The sequence below is a fragment of the Lygodium microphyllum genome, chromosome 15, assembly GCF_053477565.2.
Source record: "Lygodium microphyllum isolate KBCC chromosome 15, Lygodium_microphyllum_v1.1.10, whole genome shotgun sequence".
Taxonomy (NCBI): domain Eukaryota; kingdom Viridiplantae; phylum Streptophyta; class Polypodiopsida; order Schizaeales; family Lygodiaceae; genus Lygodium; species Lygodium microphyllum.
In genome coordinates, this window is record NC_141149.1 from 151,691,906 (window position 1) to 151,715,324 (window position 23,419).

A 23,419-nucleotide genomic window follows, 5' to 3' on the forward strand; every position below is an offset into this window, starting at 1 on the left:
GAAGAGTGTAGAGAAGAGAGTGTACCATTTAACACTCATCGAATGAAGACCTTATATTTTAAAGGCATTTTGTTAAGCATGCATGTCTCATCACCACAAATTCCCACTATATTTGACCTTTCTAGAGAACCCTGGGTGGTGTTGCTATTTGAATAACCAATCCTTATTGTGTATAGCAAGCAATATATCTAATTAACAAAAGCACTACCCAAATGCGACAAACCATTTATCATCCAATCTTGCCAAGGGGTATCTTGGTCTAAAGGGGAGAGAGGATGCATGGTGTGCAAGGAGATTGAAATGAAGTCCCACAAATGATGATAGCCTCTAAGAACACAAAAGTAACACAATAGTCAACAATCCAAGCATTTAATGCTATTCAACACTGCCTTCCATTCTTGTTTGCCTTGCCAAGTGAAGTTTTAAAACTGCCAACACTTCACAACTCTAAGGGAGTGTGTCAACTCCCACTCGAGAGATGGATAATAAGAAGATTTAGCAAGGGCCACTTTCCAAGAATGGACCGATTGATTCAAAAGCATGGAAGATTTAAGATGAAAAGTATGTTCAACGTCAACTATATATCATCACAAGGCAAAATTATTTGTTTTTCCATCTATAACACCTTGAGTCTAAAACTTGGCAATCAAAATCCAAGACTACCGATCCTCATGCAAAGCTTAGAACAACTACCAATGGAAAGCAATCATATGTATCTCCAAATCCAAAATAGCCCCACCTCCCATTCTTTTCGGAGTACAAACATGGTGCCAAGAGATCCAAGATATGCCCATTCATGTAGAATCCTTCTTCCAAACCAAGAACTAGGTTCAATAATTTCCCGTAGATAAGACTTTGACCAAGGGAGCAAGAGTGGGTGATATGAAACCATTGGTGCCATAATTGTCTGAGCTATTTTCAATCTTACATGGAAAGACCAAGCTACAAACTTGTCCATAATGCATGAGGATATCCATTCCATTAGCATTTTAGGTGAGACATGTACCCCTAGATAGCCCGAATGCCAAAAAACAGTGCCTTTAAGCACAACCTCACCTTGCCAACTCAAGGCCTGAAGATCACTTTCAATGCAACTAATAAGGGCTGATTTAGAGGCATTAATGCAAAGCCCCAAAGCAGAGTCAAACAAGTTTCCTGCCCATGCTTAAAACTTACAACCTTACAAAGCTTTAACCTTGCCATTTTCCAAAGTAGCAGTAACAAAACTTTTAACCTTGACATTTCCCAAAGAATGGTGTGGATTACAATGCAACCACAATAATGGTTGAACAGATTATTGTCTGCTGCAGTGTCAAAAATTCACAACCCTTGTTTATTACATATTAAATAATCCTTACAATGGATAGCAAGTTTCCACAAACTTCTTGTCCCAACAATCAAACAGGTTGTATTGTACAACCTGTTCTCATGTTGTACTTCAGGCAGTTCAGTTGCAATTGCAATGTGTTGTAGAGGACGTGTGAGATGTGAATGACCTTGGGTGCTAATGGACTAGTAATGGTGTAGCTTGTTTAGAATCGCCCAGGAATATTAAAGTTTTGCTGCAGCCTGCGGTCTTTGAAATCATACACTGTCCTGTGATTTCACATTATGTGGGTAATCAGTTAAATGCCATAGGGAATGGTTGAGCTCTTTCATTGGAGTCTGCAGTCTTCTAAATTACAGTCCCATGGTTTCACATCATGTCAGTAATCAGTTAAAAGCCACAAGGGAATGGTTGAGCTCCGCACTCTTAAGCCACCACAAAGTTGTCATCAAATACAGAGTGCATTTATTGAGGAGGACCATTCGGATTGTGTGTTTCAATGTCAACATGCTGAATGCCTGGCACCAACCTCTGAATTTCCTTCTCCAGCCTGTCGACTTCACTTCCAAGCGCAAACACCACCTCCTCTCCTGCAAGAAGGAAGCCATATGAAATTGTCATATCAACTGATCCCCTATAAACAGAAACAGGATCACCATTCTCACAAAGAAAGCTTAAAATACCATAATTTGACATCACCCGATCCAAAGCACAGCCATCAGGATCACTCAGAGCTTCCCTGAACTGCATTAGGTCAACCATTCAGCAATAGCACTAATGTCCTTATTAGAGTCTAGACTGACTACTTGAAGCAACTGTTGTCGAGCTGCTCAAGCTAGCAAAGTACCTCTTTAGCCCATGTTTCTCGACCTATCCTCCGAAGATAATTTTGCACAATAGCTACTCCATTAAAATCTGCAGACAATCATCAACAAAAAGCAGAAACCTGAATGGCAAATAGTTTGCTCCCCTTCCTCTGAACATCCTAGCAAATGTTCTACCTCAGAAAACATGGACAATTTGTTAGGTTAGAAATTTCTTACTTGCAGACTAATACATAAAATGGATTTTTCTTGAAGATAAGGACTACTGAAGAAAATAGGGGGAAATGATTCTTTATGCAGTCATTACAAGGAAACAATACATCAAACAAAACATTAGTGACCATATTTCATAGGATTTTAGTGGCCAAATTTCATATGCAGAATCCCACATGCAATATACAGGAGTTCAACTACAAAGCACGATGCTCCATTGCCACACAAACATATGGTAAGTTAAGAACGTTGAACAGCTTTCTTGCAAAAAATCGATCAGTCTAAAAGGCTTTGATAGAGCAAGAGAATGCAGAAATGTGTCAAGCAACACGAATTCAAAAAGAAAATGAACAAAGGAGAAGGAGAAAATGGTAAGAGTGTACAAAGCTCAAGGTTATTTAAGGCAAAGGGAGGCCATCAGAAGGTTGCTTCAAAACATTTTTAAAGGGACAGAAGGGAAAAAATGCATCCAACCAATTGACAAAGCACATGGATATCATGCAAAATGTAGTCAAACAATTCACAAAGCAAATGTAACTTGGATGATGAATGCCCACTTAAGAGTATATCTATTGCACCTGGATGGCACACCCTTGCAGAATGTACACCCCTCCACCTTCAATTTTCTCCTCAATGTATCCAAACCACCTGTAAGGCTATCGTCTAATGCGAGTATCACCATGTTGCTCCAACTATCTTGTTGAGCCCTTTTACTCTCTTAATTTAAACTCAACAATGTAATTAGCTACTCTTTTGCTTGCAATAGAAAAGTATTGCCAAAAAGCTTCGAAATGTTCAATTGTGCAGGTTAGTCTGTTAGGGATGTCCATTGAGTCCTAATTTGTAATAAATATGCTATTGCCATTATCCCATGCCCAAGTATATCTCGCCACAAGTCAAGTACCTACACCATTTAGGTACAGGTCCTCTCAAGCAGGAACTCTACCACAGGTTACTATCCCATACATGAAGAACAGGCTATGGTGTACTAAGGTGTGATGAAACAACTTATAAGCTGCTGATTGCAGTGAATTTCCATGGAGCTGTTCCAACATCCATGAATTGAGTAAATATGACAAACAAGGGTTTACAAAGAGCAGTGAGCAATCATTGCTAAAGATCAATCCAGATTTCCCACCCTTGAAAACAGCTTTCAGTAAACCGAAGGGCAGTAGTTTTTAAATTGCAAAGAGTCCATCTTAAACACTGAAATTCAGCAATAGAAAAGTAAATAAAATAGTGGAGCTAGAATGCTCCTAAACTGTGATACAAAGAAAATCGGCCCTGATCCACATGCTATATGCCTCTCTTGTTTACAAACACAGCATTTCTTTGCATTATACAATGCCTTCTTTTCAGCAAATTTCTTAGCACTAGCAAATGACCTTTTACCTTGTTTGCCTTTTTGAAAGAATAACTTACTTTTCAGCTTGTTGAGGATTTAAACTTTCTGTCCAAAAATTCAATCTTGCTGCTCTTATTTTCAGCATTGTCCTTTAAAGCATCTTTGCTATCCCTAAATCCTATGACTATGCGTAAGCTGTATTTGCATTTTCAGTCAATTGTGCCATGTTGTTCACTTTTGTGTAAGTGCAATAGTCACTAAATTTTTTGGTAGATCACAACAGTAGGTCTCTATTTGCTCAACCATTGTGATGTCACAAAAAGAGCTAATTGACAGCAAGGCTCCCCTCTTCTAAATCACCATAATGTTCAAAAGTGTTTGCGAACCATTGGGCAATGGGAAGAGAGAACCTCTTTAAAATGCACCCGAGTTGTTGGTGCCTTGCCTTGCATCAAGTGCATTCCCTTTTCAGTGGCTGTCTTGCACACTTTCGAATGCTCAAAAAATTTGTCCCCAACATAGGCTACATCAAATTCTTGAATGAAGGTCAAAGCCTTGAATCTATCCTGCATACCATTAAAGGTTTCAAATTTGATTGCTGCCTCACCTCTGTAGTCTTTAACTTTGCCCAAAGGTGTCAAGTCATCATGCATTAGTGGCTGCAAAAATGGTGGCCCAAGTGATGCTATTGCTGCACTTGCATTTAACATATGCCCAACAAGAACTTCCAATTGACCAAACATCCCAATTTCCTAGCTGCATAGCAATGTTACCATACATGCCAGTGTGCATTTCAAGCTGCAATGCCCCACGATAATTTCCCTAAAAACCTAATATAGGTGGCTGAAACTAGCTGTATTTTGCATGCATTGGCGGGTACAATGGCATGCACAACTTGAAACATTGATACACCCCCAAAAAAGGCTACATGCATGTTGAGAAATTGTTTGCTCTCCACGAGGAATATGCTGTACATTATTCCCTAATGGATGACCATGCTATTGAACTAGAGTTCTTTGCACATTCAACATTATAGTTGCCAGTGTATGCAATACTCTTGGCTGAAAAGATTGCCCATGAGCCTCACTTGGCTGTTTAGAATACGAAGCAACCTTTTTCCTTTTAACATTGGGAATTGATTGCAATAAATTCAGCAAATTGGGATTGCTAAATTAACTATTGCAAGTTGATAGCAGCACTTGCCAATTGTGCCATGAACATTGCATTTGCTTCCTGAGCACCTTGAAGTTGTGGAGTTACATGTGATTGAGTTGCATGCTCACCAATCACATTTGTTGCTTGCTGTCTTGAAGCATTTTCAGCATTTGGTTTCTCAAAACCATGTGTTTAGTGCCTTTCAACAAGGGATTCCTGTTCCTCACTCCTATTACCACTGTTGTGTGACATCTTTTACTATTCGCCCCTTGCTGTACACTGTTTTCAGCAAGTAAAAACCTTGCTGTAATTCAATTATAGCAAGCCAAAATGCATGTGTTTGCTCTTGGAGCTGACTAGAAGCTAATGAAAATGGCCCAAGATGCAGCCCTAGAAGTTGAAGGATTGCATATGCCACGGGTGCTTAGTAAAGCGTTAAAAGAGGAACCAAAAAGGAAGAAGACCAAGATGTTTGACCAAAAGAAGTTAGATAAACAAGAACCAAAACATAAAGATAGAGATATATTACCTTTGTCATCCAAAAAGAAGCTAACATATCAACAGTTAGTAGAATATATAAGAGGAAGAAGATGTTTCTCTTGTGGAGAAAAATGACACATGGCTAGTCAATGTTCTAATAAGGCAAAGAAGGAAAAAAAGCCCTAAAAGATACCTTAAGCGAATGTTATATCTAACGAATCCTAGCAACAGGATGAAACTTTGTTAGAGAAAAGGAAGCTTTTTATTTCTTGGGGTAAGATCCGTAATCAACATGTTCTCATTCATTTTGATATAAGAGCTACATATCATTATATCCATGGATCTTGGCACATATATGTGGAGTATAGGGCCGGCAACAAAATTACATTTGGGAATAGGTTTTCCATTCCAAGAATTGATGATATCTTGGATAGATTGGATGGATCCAAAGTATTCAGCCGGATTGACTTGAAGAGTGGCTACCATCAGATAAAGATTGCTCCTCAAGATATCATAAAACAACAGGCTCCAACTACCAATAGAGTGTTCAAAAATGTGATTGAGCACTTTAGCTTGCCAAACCCTAAAAAATTACAGCCAGCAATCATAATTGAGTTGCCCACAAGATGAGACTTTAGCTCATGGCTTACTTAATAATTTAAGTGTCTTAAGCGAGCTGCTTACTAGGTAAAACTTTCAATGTAACTCTATTCTAAGGTGCAAACTTTAAATTTAATGAAAGTTTAACATTGCACCTCGTTACTTTTGCCTTGCTCTTGTACCATATAGCTTAAACACTTGTCCACTACATATCCAGAGTCAAATCCTTCACTGCATGTGTCATTATAATCATGCCAAGAGCTAGAGGTACCAAAATTAAAGTTCATTTTAATTAAAAATGCTAGGTGTAAACTCATGAGAAAAAGTAGGGTTTTTCGAGTGATGTGGTAGAAGATGAAGAGACAAAGGAGCTGTGTGATATTCATGTTGCTATGTATGCCACTACAAGCACCTCCAAGAGTCGTACTATCGAGTGTGCCTCAAAAAGTACGTAATATTGGGTGGCCTCACCAAACAGCCACTCAATCACATCCAATGGTAGTCGCCATTGCTATAAGGCTTGAAGAAGAATACTCTAAGTCCAAGATCTCTACCTCTAGTTAATGGGCATCATGCACCTAGACCATGCACCTTGACCACTGGCCCTGCAATAACTCTAGTTGGATCCCTCCAAGCTACTAAGAGACATCAAGTGTGCCTCAAAAAGCACGTAATATTGGGTGGCCTCAGCAAATAGCCACTCAATCACATCCAATGGTAGTCGTTGTTGCTATAAGGCCTAAAGATGCAGGATCTCTACCTCTAGTTAACGGGCATCATGCACCTAGACCACTGGTCCTGCAAAAACTCTAGTTGGATCCCTCCAAGCTACTAAGAGACATTTTCAAGCCTTAAATACCTAGTGTCTCAAGACCACCTCCACCTGTGTCTCCATGTAAGTACCAAAATGGGAAGTATGCAGAAAGAAGGTGTAGTTCAGCTGATTTGGGAAAGCTAGCAGATGTGCCCTATCACTCCACGACTTGTGAATAACAAGGATTCCCATGTCCAAAGTAAGCCAGAACTCTACTTGACCCACAACTCTCATGTAGGTCCAACGGCCATTGCAAAAGAATTCCAATGAAATAATCTTGACATGTTGAGGGATAGTATGGTGTGTTGTCCGAACAAATGTGCTAAAGGCCATGTGAAAGAGACTACTCAGTGTTATTATTGGACACTAAGGGGAAAAGTTGCTACAAGGGAGCGAGTAGCTTTAGTTCAATAGACTTGTTTGTTTTCACGTGTGGGGTGGGGTGGAGGGGAGGATGTGTGGCTTATTGGAGGGTCTACAACCTTACGCAGAATGAAGTAGAACTCCTTAGCACAATAAGTCAATCCTACCTCACTATGACAAGCCCCATGTCCTCTAGATGGATGCCCAATCTACTAGTCAACGTTGGAGAAACAAAGTTTGCTCATGCACCTAGCTCAAAAAAGATCAAAGCCATCCAATGTTTCACTTTGGCACAAGCAATACACAACAGTAGCATCTGAATTGGGCTTCTCACTGACCATATCTAGAACAAATCCAACAATTGGTATTTTCTTCCTACCTTTCTATCCTTCTGCTCATCTTTACCATTGGCTCCCACTTCTTTTTAGGACACTCCCATGCTGTGACCCTCTTCTTCACAAACAAAAGACTTGCTGGGCGACCCTCAAAGCATCGCGTTGCTCCAATGTTTTATAGTTGCTACCATTTTATCCATACTATCTATGTGCTGCAAATTTGGAATTCCTACCACCACTACAAGGCTTGGAGGGTTTCTTGTCATCCCTGGTTTATACTTGCCCCACAACATTTCATCAGCCACAATAGCATTCTCAACCAGCTATGATATGCTATGTGTTTTGGCCTTTATAGAATAATCATGCACCTACTTAGGAAGCCCACAACAATACCTTTCTATCTGCTCCTCCATGGGAATCTCTTTGTCAAAAATAGCAGCCAGCAAAGCCTCTCAAAACCTCCACCTCAGAGGTGCTAGTGAGCCACATGCCAAAAAACTCCTGCTTGAATTGTACCCAAGTAGACAGTGCTTTTCATTAAGCCAAATTGGTCTATCACTACTAGGAATTCCCTTTTAGTAAAGTAGATGCTTTGTGTATACTTTCCACATGGATAGGTTATGTCGAACTGTTGATAAAAGTCAAAGCATTCATCTTATCATGCACAACATTAAAGGTCTCAAACTTCACTGTATGTCATCCTCATTTGTAATACTTTGCTTTATCAAGAAGTAAAATTGTCAAAGAAAGGTGGCTTCATAAAGATTGATTCGTACTGCCAGCTACCTGCTGACCAATATTACCAACTATAATTCATAGTCCCAGATGTTGGTACAAACATACTCTGTTGACAGGGTTGCATCTCAACCTGAAAACCTGGCTGATTGGGTGGATTGATTTGCATACCAGCAAATGCATTCCCAAAAACACCTGCCTGCACATCACCAGAGACTTGGCAAGCCGAAACACTGGTTGCCATAGCCTGAAACACACAACCTCCTCCAAAATATCTTGGATGCACAATGGTGGCTGAATTGCTTGTTGTACCTGCTGCACTTGCTGAAAAACATTACCATGTCCATTAATCAAAACATCCAGAGCAAAAGCAAACTGTTGAACTAGAAGACTCTACATTGGTGGCACCACTGTCTATTGTCCACAGCTAAGTTTGCAAAAGAAAACACCGAGTGTACAAACACGAATGGAATAGAGTGAACACAATAAGAATGCAAAGTACACAAAGATGGAATAACAAATGAATAATTGAATGAATGTGCATGGTCCTCAAAGGCATAGCATTCCAATAGTTGATGCCTCTCATGGAAGCGGGCTAAGGGAGAATATCAGTGTGTCCTTCTCTGATAACAAATCTTGAGTGCACCAACCACCATGTTGAAGCAGAAGATGATTAGGATGCAATAAAGTAGATCTGAGAGTGATAAATCATAGCAGTCATGGGCCAATCAATGCAGTCGACTCATAAAGAGGGCTATCGACAGCAGGGCAGCAGGCTGGAACCAAAATGCAATGAGGCTCTAAGGCTGGAGAAGGTAAACCTAGTAATATACCACCTAGTCACAAGTCTCTAGATGACGGATGATGGCAGAGATGAAATGCGGCAGCCAGAGAGCTGAGAACAGCAAGATGGCAGCAAGAGGATCAAAATGCAGCAGTGAGAAGCACACCTGTATCATGAACAACAACAGGGCAACCTGCACAGATCAAAATGTAGCTGTATACACAGACGACGTCACGGCAGCAGCTAGAGTGAAGACACCAGCAGCTGGAACTAAATGTAGTGTGGGCAGCCTCCAAATGATTAGGGTGGCAGCAACAGATGAAACCAGCCTTCCTTCTTGGAATGGGTGGTGATAACCCGATTTAAGAGTTAATTACAGCAATAAATAAATGCACATAAAATGAAATACACACTTTACCATAACATTCTTGGACAGTAGGCACCTGTTGGCCCCAAAATTGTTGCCCCTTGCGATATTTCTTTAGCTTTCATTCAATTGGAAGGAGTACCACTTGAGATTCTTCAATCTTTTCCTGCTAACCAATTGCTCTTGCTTTCATAAATGCCCAGCAAGCCTTTTGGGTCATTTGCCCCTTGTATCACCCAGGACTTCTTCTCCAATTTGACCCTTGGCTAGCCAAATGCTGCCCCAAATCAATTCGGGATGGGCTGGCTCCTAAAATCCCTTGATAATCTTCAATTATAAACTGCTGATTTCAGTCCCTTGAGCCTTCAATCTCTGGCACGGATCCCAAGGTGGCTGCTAAACCCTAATTTCTGCTGTGAATTAGGATTTACTACAAAAGTTACAGATCAGCCCACCAAAAATGGCTGAGATCTCCTCCGAATGGCTGAGAATTGCTGAGAATTGCTGAGCATAGGCTTAAGGAGATGAGAGAATGCTGTAGAGAGAGAAAATTTTGAAATTTGTCGCGAAGAACTGATCAAAATCAGTTGCTGCCCTGCTGTACCAGCCCCAAACGGATGCACCAACAACAATAGGAGCATCAGAGACTGTGATCTTCAAGAGAAAGTGCATCAGCAGCAATTGTCAGCTTCCCAAGGTCAAGAATATGCAATCTCCATCACCAAAATGGTCTCCAATGGCTGGGAATTGGCCCCAAAAGTTGGTAGCAACAGTCCAACACCTCTTTCCAACAGCTCCAAAATGAAAAAACGAGATTTCCCTCTCCCTTCAGCCCTATTTCGCCTTTCCCCCACTTGCATGGGAAAGTTTTGCCAAGTGGCAGCTTTCTTAATCCATTTTCAGCAATTTCCAGCCATTTACTTAATTTTCAGAATTAATTAATTCTGAAAATTAATTCAGCCCTTAATCCATGCCCAGAAATTTGACTTTGCCCATCTAAAAATTAATTGGCTAGGCCATTTGCAACCCAAAGTGGTCCCATGCATTAATTGACCCTTGGACAAGCATTAATCCATTAATTAATGCCTAGTCCCTAGTGTCACCACTGACACAATGGCCAATTAATGGTCCTGACACCAAAATTCACCTAGAATCTAACAAGTGTAACTTGTTACAACTTTCGCCTTTGACACCCATCTTTTTCACACGGTCCTTCGGTCTTCAACTGTGAGAAAGTAGCTTGCACCTCATATGTGCAACACATGTGCATCTTTTAATTGCACATTTGATTAATCCTTTAATCAAATGTTAATTAAACATAAGCAAAGCATCAAATTTTCACGTCCTCGTGACAGACCACCCCCTTGAAATCCTTGCAATCGTCCTCGATTACACTGTAATTCAAGCAGGTTATTTAATGTATTCCAAAGACTATAATAAATAAATATCAAATGTTGAAAAGGGAACTTGCTTGACATTGTTTTTTTGTGTCAGTGCCTAAGTTACGTGAAGGAACCAGTGATTGATTGGTTAATTAAGGAAGCTATTTTTGCTTGTCAAACTAAATGTCGTAGGTAATTAGATAACTAAGTGACCCGAGGAAAGTGTGGTGGATGGACTCTGGGTCCGTCGTACGGAAGGGTGGTCTCGGTTGGCCGGGAACTTTTCTCGAAGGAATTGACAGTGAGGTAGTGAGCAAACAATACTGCACTGGAATTTTCACAAGGCATCATAGTCAACACAACATCGGCCTATCTCATATGCCCACTATTTGCTGAAAATTTCCAGCCAGCATAAAGCTCAACAATAGCCCAGAACTGTTGCCAGAAACTCATTGGATGCATCCCAAACTCTTGTTTCTCAACAGTGCTGACTACACAACCATAGTAAAGCATAAACGGAGCCGAAACTATGGCTGAATTGTCAATGACATTCGTTTACATGCGGCTGTCCATGGAATCAGTTGTAAACTATTAAAAACTAAGCATGACCTGATCATAAACTGATCATGGACTGATATGAGAACTGATCACAAATGGCTGCAAATGTGACTCCAAACTGATCACAAGCCAATGGTAAAAAAAAACTGATTAGAAACTGATGCAAAAGTGATCCCAAAGTGATCATAAATGGTTCTCAAACTGATCAAAAACTAAGCTGACACTAATCAGAAATTGATCTCAAAACTGAGGCAAAAACTCATGCCAAACTCGTCCAAAAACTCATGCCAAACTGGTCCAAAAACTCATGCATAAGTATAGTCTCAGAGCCACGGTGACAACCATACTCATATACATGTATCTCACAGTGACTAGTACACCGAGTAGTGACCTCATGGCAGACATACTGTTAGCACAGTACCTTGGATGCATGCTGAATATATCCGAGATCCACTACATACGAGAGCTGTCCAAAACCGGTGGAGTGGAAGTGCTACCTCCCCCTTGAGCATCAGGCAATGCTCCGGACGTCCGCTCTGCTAAACACGTAAACACAATCCAAAGTCGGCTCTAACTGAAAGGCATCAAGATAAAGTTGCAACAACTGAGGATGGTCTGCTAAGTCGTCCTCTTCTATCCATTTTGCATCCATAGGTGAATAATTTTAAAACTTCGCCAAATATCTTCTAGAAACTTTACCTCCAACCTTCCTTTCCTTATGTACCAAAATCTGCTCGCGTACCAAAATCTCATCTAGTTTCTCAACCTCTGGTTGAATTTCAGTAGATACATCTTCTGGCACATCACCATGAAAAGGTCTCAACAAACTGACATGAAAGGCATTGTGTATCCACCAATGTGGAGGTAATTTCAGCCGATATGCAACATCGCTGACCTTTTCCAACACTTAAAAGGGCCCATAGTATCTCATGCTTAACTTCGGATACAACCTCTCTCTTCTCTTCATCTTTTTCAGCCTTGCCTTTTTGAAACGCAGCAATACATAATCACCCTTTGCAAACTGCAAAGCACGTCTATAGCAATCAGTTGCCTGCTTTTGCTTGTCCTGTGATCTCTAAAGTGCATACTTTATCTTTGCATAGGCTACATCCAAGCTTTCCACAAAGCGATCAGCCTCAAAGATCTTATCCTTAGTGTGTAAAATAGATGGAACCTTCTTGCCACCCTCAACCACCTCAAATGGAGCCTTGCCAGTGCAACTATGCATCGTATTATTGTATGCAAACTCAACCAATGGCAAATACTGCTCCCACTGTGTCTTGTGGTCTGAAAACATAGCACCTCAAAAGATCCAACACTGTGGAATTTGCTTCCTCAAACTGACCATCCGTCTGCGGATGGAAGGATGATGAGAATTTCAGCGTGGTATCCATATTCTCAAACAACCCCTTCTAGAATAGACTGGTCATCCGAAGGTCTCAATCACTGATGATCGACTCACGCATACCATGATACTTCAAAATGTGCGGCATAAATAATAGTGTCATATGATCAGCCTTTATCTTCTTCCTCACCGGAATGAAATGGGCTTGTTTGCTAAACCTGCAAATAATAGTCCATATCCCATCATTCCCTATAGCTGTCCTAGGAAGCTCAAAAATAAAGTCCATAGCAATGCACCTACCTGGAATAGACAAGGGCTGCAACAAGCCCAGCATCTTTTGCCTATCATGCTTTACCTTCTGACATATGATGCATGCCCTAATATACTACTCTACATCGTGCCTCAAAGCTGGCCAATAAAAGAAATGCTCCACTGCCTTGACTGTGGTATCAATACCTCAGTGTCCTGCATACGAAGGGGCATGACTTTCAATGATCACTCTAGGCCTCAACTGCTTTGTGACACACAGTCGTCCATGCATCAACAAAAATCCATCTCTTAGCATAAAATGCTCATGCTTTTGGCCATTGCAAAGCTGATCATAAACATTAGCAAAGTCCAAATCAGCAACATATTGCTCTTTCATGGTATCCAACTCAGTGTCACAACTCTATAGAAACAGAATTTGTATCCTTTTTCATTAATTTGTCTATATAATGATTTATTAAATTTATTTCCTTTGCACTAATTAGATATAAAGAAAAGTGCATTGGAGCTGGCCACTGATGAGTGGTCACAGATTATGGTGGACCCACGCGGTGGGTTAGAGAAAAGATAGTTCACACTTCCACCTATATGACCCGATTGGGCGCCTGTGACTAAAACTCACACATGTCAGGGTTAGACTCGCACACAGAAAAGATTGATGCCTTGAAGTGTGGGCTAGATCCACCAGAACAGACAGTTACAATCAACAAGATGGCATGATCATGAAATGCTTGTATAATGTGCATGTGTGGGCTGAAAGCTTGAAATGCACATTTCTTTGCATAGGAAAGGCACATGAAGATTCGGATACCATTTTTGCGATGTACACGGAAAAAGCTTTCATATGACACCCATATTGGGGGGGTCCCTAAATTTTAGGAGATCCCTAAATTTTAGGAGGTCCCTAAAATTTAGGAGCCTGGAATTAGTCAAAAAATGCTAGTCTTAAAAAATAGGGATGTCATTCTAAAAATAGTAAGTTCTGTACTCTGATTGTGCTTACTAAATTTGATTGTTTCTATTCTTGACAGTATTCAACCCAAAAAGGAAGGCCATAGAGAAGAGACAAGTGTCAAGACACTTGTCACACAAGTTTCCAAGTATCCCACCACTTGTCACATCTCATGACATGTGGCTGGACACTTGTCTTGTGCTACTCCACTTTCCCCTTTTGTACTAGCTCTCCCCTCTCCTATAAATAAGAGCTCGTTTTTCTTCATTGATGATCATTTTTCTTTGTTGTAAACTCATATACAACACCCACAGATAGCCAGAAACTGGCCCCATCCATCCCCATCATCATCCCCCACTTCTCCATTATCAAATTCCTCCATATTCCCTCTTCTATCACTGTTGTTTTACAAGACAGCAAGCCTGTAAATTCATTACAGCACCTCCTTCTTGAGCTCTTTCTTCCATTTTAGCTACAAGAAGCAAGCCCTATCCATGTACTGCTGATCAACGATGGAGAAAGGCTGAATTCCCCTTTTTCTTCTCTCATACTATAAAGAAATCAGTTCTTATCATTGCATAATAGATAATGCATGTGTGTTTGTACATCTTTGCATGATCTTGTGAGAGTGAGAATTACTTCTTCTCACTCTTAGGTTGATTGTAACTGAGCTCTTCCCTAAGGGACTTGGGTTGAGCAGAAATACATTCCTTCGGGGGGGGTTGCCCATCTTCAACCCTCAATCTTGTCTCCATTACTTTTACATTTTCATGGCTGTAATTTTGTGAGTAATTTTCATTTTCAGCTTTAAGTGTTCATTCTCTTTTATATTAAATCTCGAAAACAAGCAAATATCATAATTGTTAAGCATACTACGTTGTTCGGGGCGTTTACACTCAGTGTGATAAACCATAGTAACGGCTGACATTTGTGGCTTACGTGACAGTGCATCAGCCACAATATTCTTTTTACCATCAATGTATACAATCTGAAAATGAAACATAGAGAGAAAATTTACCCATCTCATATGCTTCTCTGACAACTTTGTTTGCGTCAGAAAGTACCTCAAAGTCTGATGGTCTGTCTGCACTGTAAAATCAACCCCCAACAAATAATGTTTCCACATAGACAGTGCATGAATTACAACCAAGAGCTCTTTCTCATAAACCTGTAAATTCCTCTTTGCACCGTGGAGAATTCGGCTCTCATAAGCCACAACTCAACCATCTTGCATAAGGACAGCCCCAATGATGTTACCACATAAGATGCGATCCATCATCTGATTAAAAGTGGCAGGAGCATTCGTAAGTCCAAAAGACATAACAAGAAATTCATATAATCCAAAAGATGTCCTAAAAGCTGTCTTAGGCACATCCTCCGGTCTAATGCGTATCTGATGATACCCACTTTTCAAATCTATACGGCTGAATATTACTACCCCCTGCAATCTATCCATAATATCATCGATCCGAGGAATCGGAAAGCGGTTCTTTATCGTGATCTTGTTCAGAGCACGATAGTCAATGCACATACGCCATGAACCATCCTTTTTTTGCACCAAAAGCACTGGAGAACAGAAAGGAGATGAGCTTGGGGTGAATCAGCCCTTTTTCTAACAACTCATTTACCTGACTCATAATCTCCTCCTGTTGGCCTGCACTGACTCTATAGGGTGGCTTATTAGGAGGGCTACTTCCAGGGATAAGGTCTATGCCATGATCTTCGGGTCTTTCAGGTGGTAGCCGCCTTGGAGGTGACTGAGAGAAGCAATCAGCATACATTTTCAGAAATGACATGCGATCATTCTCTAATTTAGACATATTCCCAACATTCTCACTATCATCCTTATCCTTAGCAAAAACCAAATATGCTGAAAGATGATTTTTCATTACTTTAGAAATAGCAGCTACAGATACAACAGGGACAGATTCCCCTTTCAACTTTACATCAAGTGTGAGTGTCTTTCCCTTGTGTTGAATAGTGATCTCTTTTGCATATGAATCAATCACTACATGCATACGGTGGCACCATGGCATACCAAGCAACACATCACAACCCTCAAATGGAGCAATCTAAAACTCTTCGCTGTCCACATATCCCTGTATGTGCAACTGAAGCTTTCCAATGTGTGGTGTGACAAGTTCTGCATGACCCTTATATGCAATTCCAACTTCCCCCATGGCCCCCATCTCATCGTCTTTGATGCCTAGACGGGCTACCATGTCAGTAGAGATGGAGTTGGCTCGTGTACCATTATCAAAGAAAATCAATGCATGTTGATCCCTAATTTTGCCCCATGCTCTGCACAACTCAATAGCATCATCATTGGGCTGATCACTAACAACATCGGGCACCAATCCTACTGATGTTTTGGGCCTTTTACCCTTAGGATCTCCCTGATTTTCTGATTTTGCAGCTTGCTACCTATTGGGACAGTTATTTGCAATATGACCCTCCTGTTCACAAATAAAGCATTTATTTGCAGCCATCAATTCCCTACGTTGTGCCAATGTTTTCGAGCCCTTTCTTCGTTGTTTTCGCCTCTTTTCAGGCTGGTTTTCAGATATGCCCCTTTTCTCAGCCTTAAACAACTTTTTATTCGGCTTCACCCCGCTCTCTTGGAAGCCCGAATCCTCCACACAGCAAAGCATCAACTGTAGCAACAGTCTCTATGAGCTGAGACATGCTAGACACGGTGGATTTTATGCAAAAATCCCTGATTCCTTTGGGCAGCCCACATACATATTTTTCCACCTGCTCATGAAGGGGTACGGCACGATAAGAAATGACGGGCAGCAATGCATCCCAAAACTTCTTATTGTATTGCTCTAAATTCTTACATTCCTTAGCATCAAGCTTGTTCCAAGCTGTCATGGTGTCCACCTCAAAGGTACTAGTCAACCAATTTGATGCAAACATTTGCTTGAATTGTACCCATGTTGACGGTGCTCTACCTTGCATCAAGAGCGTGGACCACCACTGCAATGCATTCCCCTTCAAGAAAGTGGCTGCCTTTCGAATCTTAGAGGATTCAGTGAAGTTTCCCCTTGAATAGGCTGCATCAAACTGCTGAATGAAGGTCAAAGCTTTCAGCCTATCTTGTGCACCATTGAAGGACTCAAACTTCACTGCTTTTCCACCCTCATCATAGTCTTTTTCTTCCCCTTTGGGAGTCAAGTTGTCATACACCGGCTGCTGCAAAAAGGGTGCATTTGCTGTATTGCATCATTACCAAGCCCAAATGAAGCATTTGGATGACCAGCAGTCATTCCTTGAGCCCCATAAGCATTTGGGGGTGCAAATGCATTGCCAAACATTCCACTTTGTGCCCCAAGCATCAATCCAATGCTACCATACATAGAGTTTTGCACATTTCCAACCATACCCGAAAACAATGGGCCTTGCACACCATACATTGGCTGCTGCATACCATAGGGATTTGTGCCATGCATTCCCGTATGTGGCCCTTGGCCAACCATTGCATGAAAAACCGTGCTACCACCAAAGTATCCTGGCTGCCCCATCATAGCATGCATGCCCGGCTGTCCAAAATCCATTGGATTGGCACTTCCATAATGCCCTTGCATTTGCATTCCTTGCTCCATAGGTACCAACTGTTTAGCTTCATTGGCCTCTTTAGGAGCTTCAAGTGAAGGATTTGGCACTACCTTCGGTGCACCTTGCTGTCCCGAAGGTGTAGAAGTTGACTACTTCTTCTTGCCCTGCTGTCCTTCTTCGGAGCATTCAAAAATCGGATGAACTGAGGATCCTTTGCCAATTCAGCAAAGAGATTTGCTGATGTCCTCGTCCGATTCTTGAAATGGTCATTAAATTCCTCTTCACTTTGCTGGTCACCTACCTCATGACGGCTTGAAGACCCTGTATCTCGCCCAACAGCAACATTTTCAGCTTGTTGTCCATCATAAGAGCCTTGTCCAAGATTAGGCATTGCATTTCCTTCATTCCCATGAGAATGTCCATACTGAGAGGCATCATCACTGCTTGATTCCATCTCACTGTATGAAGACATGTTGCTGTAATTTCTCAGCTGAGCACAAAAATTAGCACTAGCACAAAGCTTTGGCTTGCAATCAGGTGCCTCGGGCCCACCAAATAGAGAAATTTGATGTATCCCGGCAATGGAACCATGAAACCAACCTTCCTTCTTGGAATGGGTGGTGATAACCTGAGTTAAGAGTTAATTACAACAATAAATAAATGCACATAAAATGAAATATACACTCTACCATAACATTCTTAGACAGTAGGCACCCTGTTGGCTCCAAAATTGGCGCCCCTTGCAGTATTTCTTTAGCTTTCATTCAATTGGAAGGAGTACAACTTGAGATTCTTCAATCTCCTCCTGCTAACCAATTGCTCTTGCTGTCATAAATGTCCAGCAAGCCTTTTGGGTCATTTGCCCCTTGTATCACCCAGGACTTCTTCTCCAATTTGACCCTTGGCTAGCCAAATGCTACCCCAAATCAATTCGGGATGGGCTGGCTCCTGAAACCCCTTGATAATCTTCAATTATCAGCTGCTGATTTCAGTCCCTTGAGCCTTCAATCTCTGGCACGGATCCCAAGGTGGCTGCTAAACCCTAATTTCTGCTGTGAATTAGGATTTATTACAAAAGTTACAAATCAGCCCACCAAAAATGGCTGAGATCTCCTCCGAATGGCTGAGAATTGCTGAGAATTGCTGAGCATAGGCTGAAGGAGATGAGAGAATGCTGTAGAGAGAGAAAATTTTGAGATTTGTCGCGAAGAACTGATCAAAATCAGTTGTTGCTGCCTTGCTGTACCAGCCCCAAACGGATGCACCAACAACAATAGGAGCATCAGAGACTGTGATCTTCAAGAGAAAGTGCATCAGCAGCAATTGTCAGCTTCCCAAGGTCAAGAATATGCAATCTCCATCACCAAAATGGTCTCCAATGGCTGGGAATTGGCCCTAAAAGCTGGTAGCAACAGTCCAACACCTCTTTCCAACAGCTCCAAAATGGAAAAACGAGATTTCCCTCTCCCTTCAGCCCTATTTCACCTTTCCCCCACTTGCATGGGAAAGTTTTGCCAAGTGGCAACTTTCTTAATCCATTTTCAGCAATTTCCAGCCATTTAATTAATTTTTAGAATTCATTAATTCTGAAAATTAATTCAGCCCTTAATCCATGCCCAAAAAATTGACCTTGCCCCATAGAAACAGGGAACGCCCGTTCCGGGACTTAGGAACGGATTAACGCATTCCGGGAGGTCAGAGCCCAGGAAACGTTGGCGGAACGTTCCAACCCGTTCCCTATCCCGTTCCCGCCTGTTCCAGGCCATTCCGTGTTTGGAACGGCCGTTCCAGCAGCGGGGCATTAAATTTTTTTTTTTAAATATTGATCTCGTCCTGCCCCGCCTCACGCCAGTTGGCTTGACTCCCGCCTCTCCCCTACCTAACCTGCCTCCTGCCTCTCGTGCCTCTCTCGACTGCCTGGCCCGATTGCCTGGCGCCCGACTACCAGGGCTACCTCTTGCAACTCCCACCTCTCTCGCCTGCCTGGCGCCTCTCCCGCCTACACATGTGCATGATATATATCTCTAGATGGATCTAGGCTTAAGTGTTAAAACTTGACTCTCTCTCTCTCTCTAACTGCCAGTGCAAGAGGCCTTTAAGCCTGGCAACATGGCGCGGTACATTAGAGGCCGAATCAAAGAGAAAAGCATTGCACATGGTCCAAATGTGCCAGCATCCCCAGTATCTGAAGAAGTGAAATAGTATCTTCATATGCAACTGTGGCGGTGTGGGATACTTCGGGCGCCCAAAAACCCAGTCGAAAGGAGTTAGCGAGGAGCCCACCACAGTGCGCCAAATGTGCGACAAGAGTAACCAGATATTCTTGGCGAGCGGGCAAGAAAGAAAACGATGTCGAGCTGATTCCGTCGTTGTGGTACAGAAGAAGCAAGTGCCATTGGAGATGCGACGCTTGGCAAGGGCCGAGGCAAGAGGAAGACCACAAATCATTACCCGCCAAAGAAAGACCTTACATTTGAAAGGTGCCTTATTCAGCCAGCCCTCCATCAGCGTTGTCTGCCACCATGTCAGCGATTTCCGCAATCCCCAAACAGTATTAGCTTTGTCACCCAGCCATTGGCGATCCTGAATAAGAAGATGATAGACCTGATTAGTAGAGGCCTTTTCCAGACTCAACCGGCCTGCAAGGTCCCAGTCCTGCCAAGGGCGATCCACAGCCAGGGCAGGAAAGGGTTGCCTGCCCTGAAGCTCCGCCGACAGCTTTCCCCATAAATCACGGTATCCGCGCGGGATCTTGAAAAGTCGCCTAGCAGTCCGAAAGGATATGAGGACATTGCGCGTGGCAAGGGTAGCATCCGCAACCGACGTCACACCTAAACGGGCCATGCGGTTAAATCGCAGTCTGAGCTGATCTTTGTCTTCCCGTGAAAGTAGTCTCGATACTGCCAACAATTCCAACTGAAAGGAGTTAGTCTACAAGCGGTCCCCTACCGGGTGCCACCAGGCCTTTTTGAGCACCACTTTCCAAGAGTCGACCAAGTGCTGTAACAAAGGGGAAGAGGAGCTGGAAAAACGGGAATCAGCATTAAGGACATGCCACCAGGAGGCCCGAAGCCGAGTGTTACCATGGCGGAGCCCGCCGTCCTCAAGGAAATAACGGGCTATGATAGTCCACGGGTGATGATTCACACACATGGCCCGAAAAAGGAACCAACGGAGAGCCAGCATATGATGTTCTGCATCCAAAAGAGCTCCACCACCCATGCGCTTAGGGGTACATGTATGCGACCATGAAATCCAAGAAATACCTGCCTGCAGAGAATCCTTCTTCCATAGCATGAAACGGATGGGGTGAGTGAGAGGCTTCAAAGTAGTAGGCGTCCATGGCAACAATGGCAGGAAATACGATAGCATTGGGAGCATAATTGACTGAGCCACTTTGAGGCGGACATGGAAGGGCCACGCTTGCGACTTCCAATACATAAACTTTGCCGCCAGTTTTTGTGAAATCCAGTCCAGCAGGTCCTTTGGCCATACATCCACCCCCACTGGGTATCCAAGATGTCTGACAATAGAGCCACGGGAAACCACCTGGCCTTGCCAGCCTAATGACTGTAAATCAGGCTCCGTGCAACTGAGAATGGCGGACTTAAAGGCATTGATGCGAAGCCCAGAGACTTGACCAAAAAGCGTCCAAACATCTAATGCCTTGCGAATGTTGTCCCTGTCCGCCTGCAAAATCATAAAGGTGTCATCAGCCAAAGATTGGCTAATGAAGTGGTGGCCCAAAGGAAGAGACAGCCCTGCCAGCTGAGCCGAATCTGCCATGGAGGATAACATTGAAAGGACCGGGTGCGTCGCCAGGGCAAAAAAGAGCGGACTCAAAGGACAACCCTGTCTGACTGAGCGTGCAAGGACAAAGGGCTCAGTAACCCCACCATTGAGCATAACTCTGGATGAAGCCGCAACACTAATGGTGTAGATCAATCGGGACATTCGGGTGCCAAAGCCCATAGCAGACATGAGATCTGCAATGAAAGACCAGTCCACATAATCAAACGCCTTTTCCAAGTCCAATTGAATCAATACCACTTCCTAACCGGAGTATCGCGCATAGTCAATAGCCATTTGCACATTTAAGATATTATGCAGAATGTTGCAGCCCTTAATGAAACCATATTGGAGAGGATGCACAATAGCGGGAAGGTGCTTGTGAAGCCGATTCGCCAGCACTTTGGAGTAGATTTTGTACATGGAGCCCATCAAAGAGATTGGTCTCCAGTGTTGCAGCTTTGACGGTGAAGGGACCTTTGGAATCAGTTTGATAAGGCCTTCTTTCCATGAGGAGGGCATAACCCCCGTTTCCCAAACCTGCTGAAACAAGACCACCAATGGCTTCACCAACTGAGTGGCTGAGCTCTGAAAGAATTCATTAGTGAGACCATCCCAGCCAGGACTTTTATCCGTCGGCAGGTGCAACAAAACATCCATAACCTCCTCCTCGCAAATATCCGCCTCCAAAGTGGCTTGCATATCCAATGGAACCTGCTGTCGGACCAGATGATAGAAGACCGCGCGGGCATGCGTAACCTGGCTAGAAGGCAAGGGAGAAGAACCAAGGAGATCCATAAAATAATTTCTGCACATATTGACAATGGTCTGCGGATCAGTGACCATGCGACCCTCCGGATCCTGGAGTCTGGTCATATTGTCGCGAGCCGGAGACGCATGCAGGGCGCGAAAGAACTTATGAGACTGGCAGGCACTATCTTGCAATGTGTCAGTCAAGGTATGCAGCTTGGCCTGCTGATAAGATTTCAACTGAAATACTTGAAGAAGATGGGCCAAACGCCTCTCCAATGACAACAGAAAATCATCATCTGGGGAATCCAAGAGCAAGGAGCGGACCAAAGCCAGTAGCTCCTCTGCTGCAGATCGACGACAGCGGCAAAGCGATGCATGATGGATCCCATACTGCCGAGCAACACGCCGTACATTAGAGAGCAACCGTGCAAATGAAGGCAAGCCCTCAGAGGCGAAGTCCAATAAGAACCTCTCGATCAATTGCTGCATATAGGCCTGAAAAATTGGATGCTTCAAATAAGAGGAGTTGAAACGTAACGGGAGCCTATCCAGCAACTGCATAAAAGGTGCAATAGATTGTGCCCGCATCTCCAGCTGAAGGGGGAAATGATCCGACAACGCATACTGCTGCAAGACCTTCATTTCCAGCATCTCGGGAAGAAAATCGTCCCCCTGCATGATATACATTCTGTCCAACCGCGACCAAGTAGTTGCATATTGTGCAGAATGAAAAGTAAACCCCGAAAAGGAAGGGTGAAGCCAGGACCAAAGATCCTGCTTAAGAACATGCAAAGCAAAGGAATTCCACACCCGGCTTTCCGGCGCATCCATGACCGAATGCGCTGAAGTGGACTGAGAAGAGTGAATACACATATTGAAATCTCCCATCAAAAGTCCCCCTTCGGCCACGTGACATGGAGGCCTGCAAAGTGGACCAAAGATCCCGTCGGGATGCGGGATCATTCGGCGCATAGAGGCCCAGTAACCATAAAATCTCGCCTTCAAATAAGACTTCGATAACCAGAAAGCGGCCCTGCACATCATTTTTAATAAGGACAGGCTGATATTTCTCATGGACAATCATCAGCACGCCCGAATAGTGCGTAGCATGGGTGCCTGCATAAAACAGACGGAATCCATGACAGTCCACAACTTTCCCTGCTTCACCGTGACTTTTGTGCTCAACTGCACACAATACATCCCACCGATTTTCATGCAAGACGGTCCACATGGCATGTTGCTTATGGCGAGAGCAAATGCCTCGCACATTCCATGTGGCTAGCTTCATATCTCTTCAAAAAAGAAAGTCAGGAACGAGGCACCTGTTGCCTCGATTTCACCTTTTCCGCGAGAGCATCCAGGACGCCCTCATCCAGAAAATCAGCCAATACTGCAAAGGAATTCTGGCGACCTGCTTTAGAGGTAGAGGGTAAATCCACTGCCTTGGGAGTGGGGCGAGGATAACGCCGATCC

General features: G+C 43.0%; 1 protein-coding gene across 1 annotated transcript in view; it reads right to left on the bottom strand.

Annotated features, from left to right (window-relative positions):
- Nucleotides 1–1,209: 1,209 nt before the first annotated feature.
- Nucleotides 1,210–23,419, bottom strand: part of LOC148025230 (metal tolerance protein C4-like) — an 82,136-nt gene continuing 59,926 nt past the window's right edge. Inside the window, exons 11-13 of the mRNA XM_087695029.1 lie at nt 2,175–2,242; nt 2,011–2,071; nt 1,210–1,917 (exon numbers count right to left, since the gene is read on the bottom strand). Coding sequence (XP_087551155.1) covers nt 1,793–1,917; nt 2,011–2,071; nt 2,175–2,242 — 254 coding nt within the window. The 3' untranslated portion in view covers nt 1,210–1,792. The remainder of the gene's footprint in view (nt 1,918–2,010; nt 2,072–2,174; nt 2,243–23,419) is intronic.